A 12,014-nucleotide genomic window follows, 5' to 3' on the forward strand; every position below is an offset into this window, starting at 1 on the left:
TACAGGCATGAGCCACCGCGTCTCACCCATCCTGTACCTTTCTCCAAGTTCCACTGGCCATGTCCTCCATCCGATCCCACCCAAAGTCCCAACTTTCCCAGGCTAGACTAGGTGTTCCCCGAAATCAAGACCTGTGTCTTAAGCATCCTTGTATCCCCCAGTACCAAAGGGTCAAGTTCTGGCACACAGTGGTGAGTCAAAAAGTGTTTGATGAGGCCGGTCATGGTGGCTTACCCCTGTAATCCCAACACTTTGGGAAACCGAGGCATGCGTATCACTTGAGGCCAGAAGTTGGAGACCAGCCTGGACAACATGGCAAGGCCCCTTCTCTACAAAACATACAAAAATTAGCCAGGCGTGGTTGTGCATGTCTGTGGTCCCAGCTACTCACGAGGCTGAGATGGGAGGATCACTTGAGCCCAGGAGGCGGAGGTTGCAGTGAGCCGAGATCGCACCACTGCACTCAAGTCTGGGCGACAGAGTGAGACCCTGTCTCAGAAAAAATAAAAAATAAAAAAAAATATATAATAATAATAAATAAAGTGCTTGATGAACATACTGAGATGTCTCTAGGCTTTTATAAATAACTGTTCCTGTGAAGGCTGAGTATTCATGAGTATTCAACCCTGCAAAATCAGGACACAGCTATCACCCATTCTGCCTCCACGAATTTCTCAGGCTACTCTCTTTTTTTTTTTTTTTTTTTGAGACGGAGTCTCGCTCTGCCGAGTGCAGTGGCCGGGTCTCAGCTCACTGCAAGCTCCGCCTCCTGGGTTTACGCCATTCTCCTGCCTCAGCCTCCCAAGCAGCTGGGACTACAGGCGCCCGCCATGTCGCCCGGCTAGTTTTTTGTATTTTTTAGTAGAGACGGGGTTTCACCATGTTAGCCAGGATGGTCTCGATCTCCTGACCTCGTGATCCGCCCGTCTCGGCCTCCCAAAGTGCTGGGATTACAGGCTTGAGCCACCGCGCCCGGCCGGCTCTCAGGCTACTCTCAATGCTTCCCTCGAGTTTTTCTTCCTCGTATTTGTGCCCGGGACTAGCTCAGTGTAGGACACATAGCGTTCTTGGCATCCTGAGAGGGCCAGTTAGTACTGAAGTCCCTTGGCTGCTCAAGGATTGCAGGGATGAGGCAAGTGGAACAGCCTCGGAACCTCCGAAAATGGGCACACTTCAGGTCCCAGTTTCTATGGCAACCATACCGGCAAATTGGCCTCCGCAATGGTTTCTCCTGGGAGGACCGTGATTTTGGTTCCAGCGCACGTCTCTATGGTTTCGACAGCCTAGAAGGAACAAAACGGCATTTCCGGGAAGATGGCGGCGCACAAGTCAGGTTTGGCACATGTTTCCAAGGAGAGGACCCCTCATTGACGGTAAGGGGCTCCCTTCCCCCGAACGGTGGTAGTCGGAGCCCGAGCTCAGTAGCAAACGTGAGAGGAGCGGAGTATTTTTACCCAAGTGGCACTGCGGTAGGAGGGCTGGAATTTAGACCTCAAGAGGAAGGAAGCCTAGGGAAAGGGCAGCCGGCTCTTGAGGACAGCTCTAAGACTAGTGCACCTGGGGCCACGTCTGAAAACGCAGATTGACTGTAGAGGGGCTATTGCCCAAAGTGTGATCACAGGTTTCAGAAAGACTGGGGCGCACACTTCTGTCCAGTTAGCCATTGAAAATCCGGTAAAGCCATTCCTAACTATGCCATTCAGTTCAACAAATAACGACTGAATGCCTTCTAGAATTCTGGCGCCGCGTTACGTGCTCAGGAGTTGCGGAATAAAGCCGATCTCTTAACTTCCAGGCCATGTAGTTTTCAATTACTGCGACAAGGTTTAGGCTGTGGTCTTACGGGAGAAAGCACAAAGAGCTATAGGAGACTGAAGAGTGTAGTGATGAAGAACATCAGTCCTTGGTCGGGCGCCTTGGCTCACACCTGTAATCCCAGCACTTTGGGAGGTCGAGGCGAGTGGTCAGGAATTCCAGACCAGCCTGGCCAGTATGGTGAAACCCCGCCTCTACTAAAAATACAAAAATTAGCCGGGCGTGGTAGCATGAGCCTTGTAGTCCCAGCTACTCGGGAGGCTGAGGCAGGAGAATCGCTTGACGCTGGGAGGCGGAGGTTGCAGTGAGCCAAGATTGTACCATTGCACTCCAGCCTGGGCAACAAGAGCGAAACTCTGTCTCAAAAAAAAAAAGAGGACCACTTTGGAGTCAGGCGACTCGGGCTCATTCCAGCTCCATCATTTGCCATGTAACCTTAGGCAAGAAACCCAGGCCTTGTTTTCCTCTTTTGCAAAATAAGAATAACATCTATCTCACAGGACTATCAAGATTAAATGAGTTAAGCCCAGACAGTGGCTCATGCCTGTAATCCCAGCATTTTGGAAAGCAGAGGTGGGCAGATCGCGTGAGCCCAAGAATTAGAGACCAGCCTGGGAAACATGGCAAAACCCTGTCTGTACAAAAAAAAAATACAAAAATTAGCCAGGCGTGGTGGCATGTGCCTGTGGTCCCAGCTACTCGAGAGGCTGAGGTGGGAGGATTGCTTGAGCCTGGGGTTTGAGGCTGCAATGAGCCATGATCGTGCCACTGCACTCCACGCCATCCAGCCTGGGTGACAGAGCAACCCTGTCTCAAAAAAAAAAGATTGAGTTAATATTGACAGTATGTCAATATGTGTAATCCACCTGTTATGTATTAAGTGCTCAGTAAGAGTGCCCTTCCTAAGCTGGACAATTTCAAAAGGAGAACTCCAGCCAGACTGAAATACTGCAGTGGTGTGTGAGAAGTGTGTAGCCCCCACACCAAGAGGACAGTGTAAATGTTGAAGCATAAGTACAGGATCTGGTCTCTACCAAGTACCATTATCTTATGACTCAGGTTAATAAGCACCTCATTAGTTTTATTTTTACAAGGTAATGTATTTTGACAGATACTATGTAGTGGTAAAGAGTATAGATTCTGCAGACAAGCTGCCTGGGCTTGAATTCTAGATGTTAACCTGTGTGACCTTGAAGTTCCTTAACCTCTTTAGGCCTTACTTTACTCATTTGTAAAATAGGCTAATATTTCCCTGAATGGGCTGGGAAGATTAAATGAAATAATCTTTGTAAAGTCTCAGCACATCCTGGCATGTGGTGAGCACACCATAAATTTAGGTATCAGAATTGACACCATTCATCCTTGACTTCTCTATATGCTGGTCTTTCTGTAACCAGATAGGGAGCTCCCCAAAGACCAGGCCACCTCCTTCCTCTCTCTCTCCCCAGGGCTCAGGAAAGAGAATTCTTTTTTCTTTCTTTTTAATTTTTTATTTTTTCCTAGAGACGGTTTCACTATGTTGCCCACACTGGTCTGGAACTCCTGGGCTCAAGTGATCCTCCTACCTTGGCCTTCCAAAGTGCTGGGATTACAAATGTGAACCACTGCACCTGGCTGCTTTATTCTTTTTATAAGAGGGGGTTCTTGCTATACTGCCCAGGCTGGACTCAAGAAATCCTGCCTCAGCCTCCCATGTAGCTGGGACTACAGGTGTGTGCGACTGCACCCAACTAGCAGAGAATTCTTAACAAACAGGTAGGATGGAACTGATGGCTGTTTGGGCACTTTCTCCTTTCTTCTTAAAAGGATGATATCACCTCTTCTCTGGTGAGAGTCGGAGGATAGAGACCTTTTTCTCACCATGAATGTCACCCCAGAGGTCAAGAGTCGTGGGATGAAGTTTGCTGAGGAGCAGTTGTTAAAGCATGGATGGACTCAAGGTGATCCCCATGGGGTCTCACATCCCACAACTCCCTGCCTACCTTCTGCCCAGGGGAAAGGCATCATCCTGGATTACCGCCCTCCTTTATTTAAAGGAGGAAAAGCTAGTTTAAAGGGAAATTTGCAGAAGAAAATTTCTGACTTTCCCAGAAAAGGGAAGAAAGGAAGAAATTTGACTGTGGATAATGAAGAAGTTGTGGTTGGGAGGACTAGGGGAGAGAAGAAGAGACATGGCCTCTCTTCCAAAAGAATTATGAAGGAAAAGCTAGTTCAGGCTCACACAAAGGCAGGGGACTATATGGAGTGGTACTAGAAAGAAAGGAGCTGGGAGGTCTTCTGAGAGGTACAGAGTATACCCCCAATGTCAGGTGTGTGAAATGGCAAGAGGCCTGTGGGGGGCGTGCCTTGTGAGGTCTCACAGCAGGCAGGAGAATAAGCCAAGTTGCTCACTGTCCTCTGCAGGCAAAGGCCTCGGCCGGAAGGAGAATGGTATCACCCAGGCTCTCAGGGTGACACTGAAGCAAGACACTCATGGGGTAAGACTGGGTGGACTGAGGAAGGTTAGCATGCATGGGAGAAGGGACCCTTGAGGGTATGTGAGGCAGGCACTCAGAGTTCATACTTATTCCCCTGGCAGGTGGGACATGACCCTGCCAAGGAGTTCACAAACCACTGGTGGAATGAGCTCTTCAACAAGACTGCGGCCAACTTGGTAGTGGAAACTGGGCAGGTATGAGCTCTTGATAGATGGGCACATGAAACAGAGGGCCTGGGACCTGTGGGGTAGGCAGTCATGGTATGTCACCCATTCACTGGTATTGATAATTCTCTACAGGATGGAGTACAGATAAGGAGCCTTTCTAAGGAGACTACCCGTTATAATCATCCCAAGCCCAACTTGCTGTATCAGAAGTTTGTGAAGGTATTAGAGACTGGGTAACAGCATCCATCCTTTTTCTCTTCCCTGGTCTCCCTGGGGCCTGAACAGTTGCCTTATATGCCTTATCAATTCTCAGGACTTTCCTAACATAGTGGGATCCTGTGACCAGCCTTGCTGTTGCTTACTTAGACTGCCCAGACCCTCAGCAGGAATTGAGATCTTCAGGTTCCATGGATCCTGCCATCTGTTAAGGGAGCAGCAATAGGGAGTGAGAGGTAGGGTACAGTCTCTTTAAGTCAGGAGCTGCCAAATTTTGGGGGGGCCAGGGGACATCTAATTCAAAGGACTTAGAAGCCAGAGGAGGCCGGGCACGGTGGCTCACGCCTGTAATCCCAGCACTTTGGGAGGCCAAGGCAGGTGGATCACGATGTCAGGAGATCGAGACCATCCTGGCTAGCACAGTGAAACCCCGTCTCTACTAAAAAATACAGAAAAATTGGCTGGGTGTGGTGGCAGGCACCTGTAGTCCCAGCTACGCAGGAGGCTGAGGCAGGAGAATGATGTGAACCCGGGAGGCGGAGGTTGCAGTGAGCCGAGATTGCGCCACTGCACTCCAGCCTGGGTGACAGAGCGAGACTCTGTCTCAAAAAAAAAAAAAAGAGAAGCTAGAGGAGACCTGAGAGATTATCTGGACCATCCCACCTTTGCAGATGTGGCTAAAAGGGTGAAAAGTGGTTTGCTGAAGAGCCCACGGCTGGCTAGTAATGGCAGTGGCAAACAGGACTGGAACCCAGGTCTTCAGGCCTCCACTTTCTACTGTGCCAATATAAGGAATGTAATGTAATTACAATGACATGTAATGGTCATTATGTGCTAAGGGCTATACATGTTACCTAGCAAATCTTTCCCATTTCTCTACATCTCTGTTACCATCTACTACCCTACGTCAGGCCATCATCATCTCTTGCCTAATTTCTTTCTCCAGCAGCCTCCTAAGGACACCTCTAGTCTCACTCCCCACCCCAACTTTTGTGGAGGATGTTCTAAAACATAAATGTCATAAATGTCACTCTGGATGTTTTAGAACATCCTGAGTGTTCTAAAACATAAATGTCATCATGTCACTGGGTCTTCTTTGACCTAGGATGACACAATCCAGATTTATCGGACTGGCTTATATGGCCCTGCATGCCTGTTCCTGCCGTCTGCAGCCTCATCTCTTTTCACTTTTCTCCAGGACCACTACACTTTAGCCTAACCATCAGCCTAACAGATTCCAATCTGTTTCTTTTCTTTGAAGGCACTACATTCTTCCATCTTCAGGTTATTGCACATGTTGCTCCCTCTGCTTGGGACATTCTTCTCCCTTTCCCCCTTCACCTGCTGAGTTTTTCTTATCCTCCAGAGCTCAGCTTATACATCAGTTATTTTTAGAAGTCATTCTCTGAAGTCTGAGTTGAGTACACTTCCTCTATCACAGGCAACACTTCTATCATAATTGCCTATGTAGATTGCATCTGGGCTGGACCCATCTCATTCTTATTCCACTCGGAATCCCCAACTCTGTGGCCCATAGTAGACTCTCAGTCTGATTAAATGAAGGTACTATAAACGGGTACTGTGGTTAGGGTGGAGCGGGGCATCTTTACTGCTAGTCACTGGCACTTGTCCACTGTGAAGACCTGATGAACCAGAGCATTTCCTCTTCTTCTGCTCACCAGCCAGCTGTAGGCCAGAGAGGGCAAAACTGCTGCACATCCCAGCAGCAGCAGCCCAACTCCTATCCAAGTTCAAGTATGCAGGATGGCATGCCTCCCTGTGGCTCCTCAAGGAGCAATGGTGGGGGCTGGCAAACTCCTGCTGGGAACTATGAATTCTTAGGGGGCTTCCACAAGGGAATAGGGATGGTGGTGGTGTTGAGAAGGCCTTGTCCACCCCCGTGACCCCTCCTAGATGGCCACGTTGACTTCAAGTGGAGAGAAGCCACACAAAGACTTGGAGAGCTGCAGTGATGATGACAACCAGGGGCCCAAGTCCCCAAAGATGTGAGACTTCATTTTAGCTCTTGGGGAATGTGGGAGGAGATGTCCTTAGATGGTAAGAGAAAGGGCTAAGTCTGATGCTTGACTGGGGGCTTCTTGATGGTGGGTGGAACTGTGTTGTACTAATCTTTGTATCCCTAGTACCTCAAAAAGTGCCAGGTCCTGAACAAGAACTCAGTGTTGAAGGAATGTTTTAGAAGGAGGAGAGGTCAAGCGTTTCTACCGGGTCTGTTTGTAACTGCCGATCTCCCCTAACAGTCTGACTGATGAGATGCTGCTCCAAGCCTGTGAAGGGCGAACAGCACACAAGTAAGTAGTAGTCAGCTCCTTGAGCTCCCTTCTTTTCTCCCCACCTTTGAGCATGGCCTGTGCCACCTCTTGGTTCTTTTTACCCCAGGGAAATGATTCCTATTACCTACCCATCTATTGCCTGAAGATAGGCAGCTCCCCACTCCTTCTACCCTCCATCAACTTTCCCTGCAGGCTTAAGGACTAGGTCCATTTCCGCTGATACCTTTGCTCTGACTTGGACCCTGTCTGTTTCAGGGCTGCCCGTCTTGGGATCACGATGAAGGCCAAGCTTGCTCGCCTAGAGGCCCAGGAGCAGGCCTTCCTGGCTCGTCTCAAAGGCCAGGACCCTGGGGCCCCTCAACCACAGTCAGAGAGCAAGCCCCCCCAAAAAAAGAAAAAGAAAAGGAAGCAGAAAGAGGAGGAAGAAGCTACAGCATCTGAAAGGAATGATGCAGATGAAAAGCACCCAGAACACGCTGAGCAGAACATCAGAAAAAGCAAGAAGAAGAAAAGGCGACATCAAGAAGGAAAGGTCTCAGATGAAACAGAGGGTACAACTAAAGGGAATGAGGAGGAGGATGCCGCAGGAACAAGTGGGCTTGGGGAATTGAATAGCAGAGAGCAAGCCAATCAGTCCCTCAGGAAAGTGAAGAAAAAGAAGAGGTGGCACCATGAAGAGAAGATGAGGGTCTTGGAGGAAGGAGGAAAAGGCAAGGAGGCTGCAGGCAGTGTCAGGACAGAGGAGGTAGACAGCAGAGCTGACCCATGCAGCCAAAGAAAAAAGAGGCAGCAACAGGAGGAGGACTTGAACCTAGAAGATGGAGATGAGGAAACTGTTTTAGGTGGTGGAACCAGGGAAGCAGAGAGCAGAGCATGCAGTGATCGGAGAAGCAAGAAGAAAAGACAGCAGCATCAAGAGGAGGACATCTTGGATGTAAAGGATGAGGAGGATGGTGGGGCTAGAGAAGCAGAGAGCAGAGCACACACTGGCTCAAGCAGCAGAGGTAAGAGGAAGAGGCAGCAGCGTGCCAAGAAGGAAAGAGCTGAAATCAGCATCAGCCAGAAAGCCAAAAAGAAGAAACAGAAGAAGCGAGACTAAAGGTCTGGTCAAAGTGGGGCTCGATTGATTTTCAGGAGTTGAAGCCTCGAAGACCAGGGATGATGCAGGTCTGCAGGTCTTCTGCACCCCCACTCAATGAGGAGTCCCTCCCAGAAAGGAAACTGATCTCTGGGACGTCAGCTGCTGAGAGGAGCAAGCGGTAGTACCATCCCTTAGTTGAGGGAGTCAGCATAGTCCCCTCTGCAGCTTCTAACCCAGGATCATCAACTCAGGTGCCTAGAGAAGCCAGGCAGCTAAAGGATAAGGAATGCTGGGGGCTGTGGGAATAGGAATGCAGATACCCTTTGAAGGAGCATTCCTGCTAAAATTAAAAGAAGCTGAAAATGTAGACCTATGTGAAGTGCTCTGATTTTTAAATATTGTGAAGGTTAAGAAAAACACAAATTTAGGTCTATGGGCTAGATTTAGCCCACAGTTGCCAGTTCCTAGCACTACCAAATGAATAATAAACATCAGCTTGGGCTCCTAGCCTAGAGATAACTGGCTAGGACTGACTGGCTCTCTGTTCCCAGCCTGGGAAGGTCCTGAATACAAATTAGAAGATACTTCTTGGAGGCTTTTGAGGAAATTCCTTCTGTTAACCTCCTTATAGTCTTGCTACACTGATAAGTGAACGTAGCTCCCTGTCTGTGTCCCAAATGAGTAAGAATTGTGTAAAGGACAGCACAACTCACTTAGCATCTAACAGTCCATTTTCATTGTTTCCAAATACCATAGCAACCTCTTGCCCATTGTTACCCCTAGAGAGATGGCACCCAATCCCCAGGGTTGCTCCCTGATTTCCACCATTCACTGACCTTTATTGCCAGAGGAGCTCCCAGGACCCCACAGTTCCGGAAGAGAGGGGCTCTAAGTCTTTATTGGGAAGAATACCCACCCACTTTCCCTCACTGCAGACGATAGACACACGCGGTGTCAGGGTAGGGTGGCAGATTCAGCTGGTACTTCTTTTCCAGAGCAGGTGGCACAAAACGACCCCCCAGGTAATGGTAGCGACCAGTAAACTGGGTTGCAGATTTTTTGGGGGCTGTGAGGGAGATGAGCAAGTCTGGCTGGATCCCTCCAGAGTTTCCCTTCTCCACGTCCCATCCTGAAAAGAGGGTGGTATTCAGGAAGAGGCCAGATGTCTCATCCCCTTCTACACCTTATTTTACCCTAGTCCCAGAGAAGTGGGAAGTCCCCTCAGTTCCTACCTGAGGAACTCTCATCCAACAAGCTCCACGTACCCTTGGGCCGTGGTCTCTTCATGGGGCCAACATGTAAAGGGGACTTCTGAATGCTGTTCCCCAGCCCTGATGGGGGTCCAGAAAGCTGTGTTCTGCCCCTCTAGACTAAAATTATTTTAGACCTGGTGTGGGCAAGAGTCAGAAGGGTAGGGCCCCAATCTCCGCCCACCCCTGCCCCACCTTCTGGGTCCCAGCACCTGAGGGAATGTCGATGCTAGCAATGGGCACAGTGAGTCCCTTCAGGACACTCAGGATGCTGTGGAACGGTTCCCGAACATCGCCCTTGAAGCTGAAGCCAAAGATGGCATCGACCACCAGCTCATACAGTTCATCAATCATCGTGGGCTGTAGTGGAGCAGGAAAAGGATGTCAGAGCCAGCAGCTGCACAAACAGCCTTAACTGGAGAGGGCTGTCCTCTGCACTTGCAGACCATTCACAGAGACACAAGTATTGTATCTCATTCAGAGGGCAGCCTGAGGCCTAGAGAAAGTGTGAGTTGGTCACTGATTCAGGCCAAACTGAGTGAGACCAGACAGTTTTTGTTCTCGGTGCCTACCTGCCCGCCACTGGGGAGGCTACAGGGTGAGATAGCCTGAGACTAGGTCAGGAGAGCCAGATTATGGTTTCAGCTCTGCCATGATACAAGTCAGTGACTTTAAGCAAACCACTTCTCTCCACCTCAGTATCTTCATCTGTTAATGGGTTAAGGAAAAAAATTACCCAATTTTTTGTTCTCGGTGCCTACCTGCCCGCCACTGGGGAGGCTACAGGTGAGATAGCCTGAGACTAGGTCAGGAGAGCCAGATTATGGTTTCAGCTCTGCCATGATACAAGTCAGTGACTTTAAGCAAACCACTTCTCTCCACCTCAGTATCTTCATCTGTTAAATGGGTTAAGGAAAAAAATTACCCAATTTCCCATCCCTTAATCCATGCATCTGCAGGAAGGGTTTCAGATAGGGCAGCCACTCTGGCCTCTGAGGGGCAATCATGTGTTGACTGCATGCTAGGGCAAGAGGATCTGATTACAGACTGGAAGGAGGGACCAGGGAGATGAAAGGGCAGGGAAGCTTTAGAGAAGGTGGTGTGTGGGACTCATGGAGCACACTTTATGAAGGGGGAGAAGGCTCTTGCACACTTATTTGAATACCATCCTTTAGGCATCTTCTGTACCAGGCACTAAAATGAGCTCAGCCTGGAAACACGATGGAAGAGCAGACCACAGGCAGTGGTTACTGGGAGATGAAGTATTCAACTGGAGCCGCCTACCTCTGAGGGCATTTCCCCAAGGAAAGGGATGTCCATTTTCTGACACTGGGTCACCAATGCAGTGAAGAGGGGCTTGTTAGGCCTTTTGGGGTAGTAGATGGTTGGCTCATAGCCCTAGGAAGAAAGTGGTAATTCAACCCCAGATCCCAGAGCCCTCACACCCTCCTCCCCCACAGCCCCTCCCCACATACTCACAAAGAGTTTGAGGTGTCGAGCACAGACCAGACCATCTCCTCCATTATTCCCCGGGCCACAGATGACCAGGACAGTAGGGGGGCTCCTGGACATGGACGTGGGGGGATATGCCTGAAGGCAGAGTCAAGGGTGGTTCAGCGGGGTTTCAGGCGGTAATAGACCAGATTGGCCCAGCTGTTTCTCCCACCCCTTTGTGCCTGGGCCAGGGGGCTGGGACAGTGACTCCTCCCTGGCTGCTCCCAAAGGTCGAGAGTTGTGCCACTGACCTTGGCGATGGCTGTGGCACAGCTCAGCCCGGCCAGCTCCATAAGTTGGTCCACGCTGAACTGGTATTCGTTAAATAGCTCCTGGTCCACGGCCTGGGCCTCCTCCTGGCTGAGGAAAACCCGCGGCCTGAGTCCCGCCCCTCGTGTTCTCCGTCGCGCAGGTGGCCTGGCCGTCCCAGGCCCCGCCCCGCGGCAGAGCAGGCCACCCGAGACCCGCGCCTACCTCAGGTACTTCACCGCCGTGCTCGCCATGACCTCTGAGTCCCAGCGGCCACCCGAGTTCAGTCGCTGCGGTCCCCACCAGGTGGGTCCCCAGCGGCAGGCGATGGTCTGGCTTTTGATTCGCGGCAGGCGCGAGCCCGCAACCAGCAGCCCGAGGCCCAGCAGCGTCCGCACCCCTAACATCCAGCTCGCAGAGCGCTCGCCCCCTCCAGGCCCGGCTCGACTCGACCCCGGCGCATGCGCGGCGCTCGCCCCGCCCCCGGAGAGGCCGGGCCAGCACGTGCGGGTTCCGGAAGCGGCTCGGGGCTGGAGGCCTGTGGTTCTAGCAGCCCTTGGGCAGGGCAGCCGTTTCCACCTGGGCCGGCTTCCCTTATACTTGGGATCCCAGCTCTCCTCAGGAGCGTTTACAAATCGCCACACATTTCCAGATACGCCGAAATGCCTTGCTCCCAACCGCCCTTTGATAATAAGTGCTGGCTTTGTAACTCTTTCAGAAAGGTATATGGTATAGCAGTTAGCCTTTATTCCTGCCCCACTGCTTAGAGGCTGAGTGAATGGGGGAGCTGCTGGTGTCAGTTTTTCGCCTATACAACAGGGAAACGAGTACATACTTCATAGGTGCTAATGCCTGCAAACCGGCGCAGAGGGAGTGCTATAGAAATTAAGCTACTGTTGTTATTTACATCACCGAGCCTATATAACTTAGGCCCCCTCTCCACTAAATTAGCTTCCCCTACCTCTATTTTA

At 50.5% G+C, this 12,014-nt stretch overlaps 2 protein-coding genes across 4 annotated transcripts; one reads left to right on the plus strand and one right to left on the minus strand.

Annotated features, from left to right (window-relative positions):
* The first annotated feature begins 1,271 nt into the window (after positions 1–1,271).
* GPATCH4 (G-patch domain containing 4) lies at positions 1,272–8,569 on the plus strand. The gene is given in 9 exon segments (XM_033200681.1): positions 1,272–1,373; positions 3,622–3,755; positions 4,219–4,292; positions 4,394–4,486; positions 4,592–4,678; positions 6,590–6,681; positions 6,937–6,987; positions 7,225–7,804; positions 7,807–8,569. Coding segments are annotated over 8 exon segments (1,101 nt in total). The 5' UTR covers positions 1,272–1,373; positions 3,622–3,676; the 3' UTR covers positions 7,852–8,569.
* A 190-nt stretch (positions 8,570–8,759) lies between these two features.
* NAXE (NAD(P)HX epimerase) lies at positions 8,760–11,737 on the minus strand. 3 transcript variants are annotated; one of them, XM_033200682.1, is made up of 6 exons: positions 11,269–11,737; positions 11,046–11,154; positions 10,780–10,890; positions 10,585–10,698; positions 9,513–9,660; positions 8,760–9,179 (listed from the first exon to the last, which is right to left on the minus strand). In XM_033200682.1, the coding sequence occupies exons 1-6, from the start codon at positions 11,448–11,450 to the stop codon at positions 8,977–8,979; spliced, it is 867 nt and encodes a 288-aa protein (XP_033056573.1). In that variant the 5' UTR covers positions 11,451–11,737; the 3' UTR covers positions 8,760–8,976. The 3 variants fall into 3 exon arrangements, with proteins under 3 accessions (XP_033056573.1, XP_033056575.1, XP_033056576.1); XM_033200684.1 differs by having other exon boundaries at positions 9,496–9,660; XM_033200685.1 differs by lacking the exon at positions 10,585–10,698.
* Positions 11,738–12,014: the final 277 nt, after the last annotated feature.

The sequence above is a fragment of the Trachypithecus francoisi genome, unplaced genomic scaffold (genome assembly GCF_009764315.1).
Source record: "Trachypithecus francoisi isolate TF-2019V2 unplaced genomic scaffold, Tfra_2.0 Lachesis_group5, whole genome shotgun sequence".
In the NCBI taxonomy this organism is placed as follows: Eukaryota; Metazoa; Chordata; class Mammalia; order Primates; family Cercopithecidae; genus Trachypithecus; species Trachypithecus francoisi.

What these genes read in the sequence shown, in the direction of transcription:
- NAXE (XM_033200682.1), bottom strand. Translation starts at nt 11,450, where the DNA reads ATGTTAGGGGTGCGGACGCTGCTGGGCCTCGGGCTGCTGGTTGCGGGC. An exon ending in GTGCCACAGCCATCGCCAAG is followed by an intron (nt 10,891 to 11,045) that starts GTCAGTGGCACA and finishes CTCTGCCTTCAG; the next exon opens with GCATATCCCCCCACGTCCAT. An exon ending in TTGGGGAAATGCCCTCAGAG is followed by an intron (nt 9,661 to 10,584) that starts GTAGGCGGCTCC and finishes GCTCCACTACAG; the next exon opens with CCCACGATGATTGATGAACT.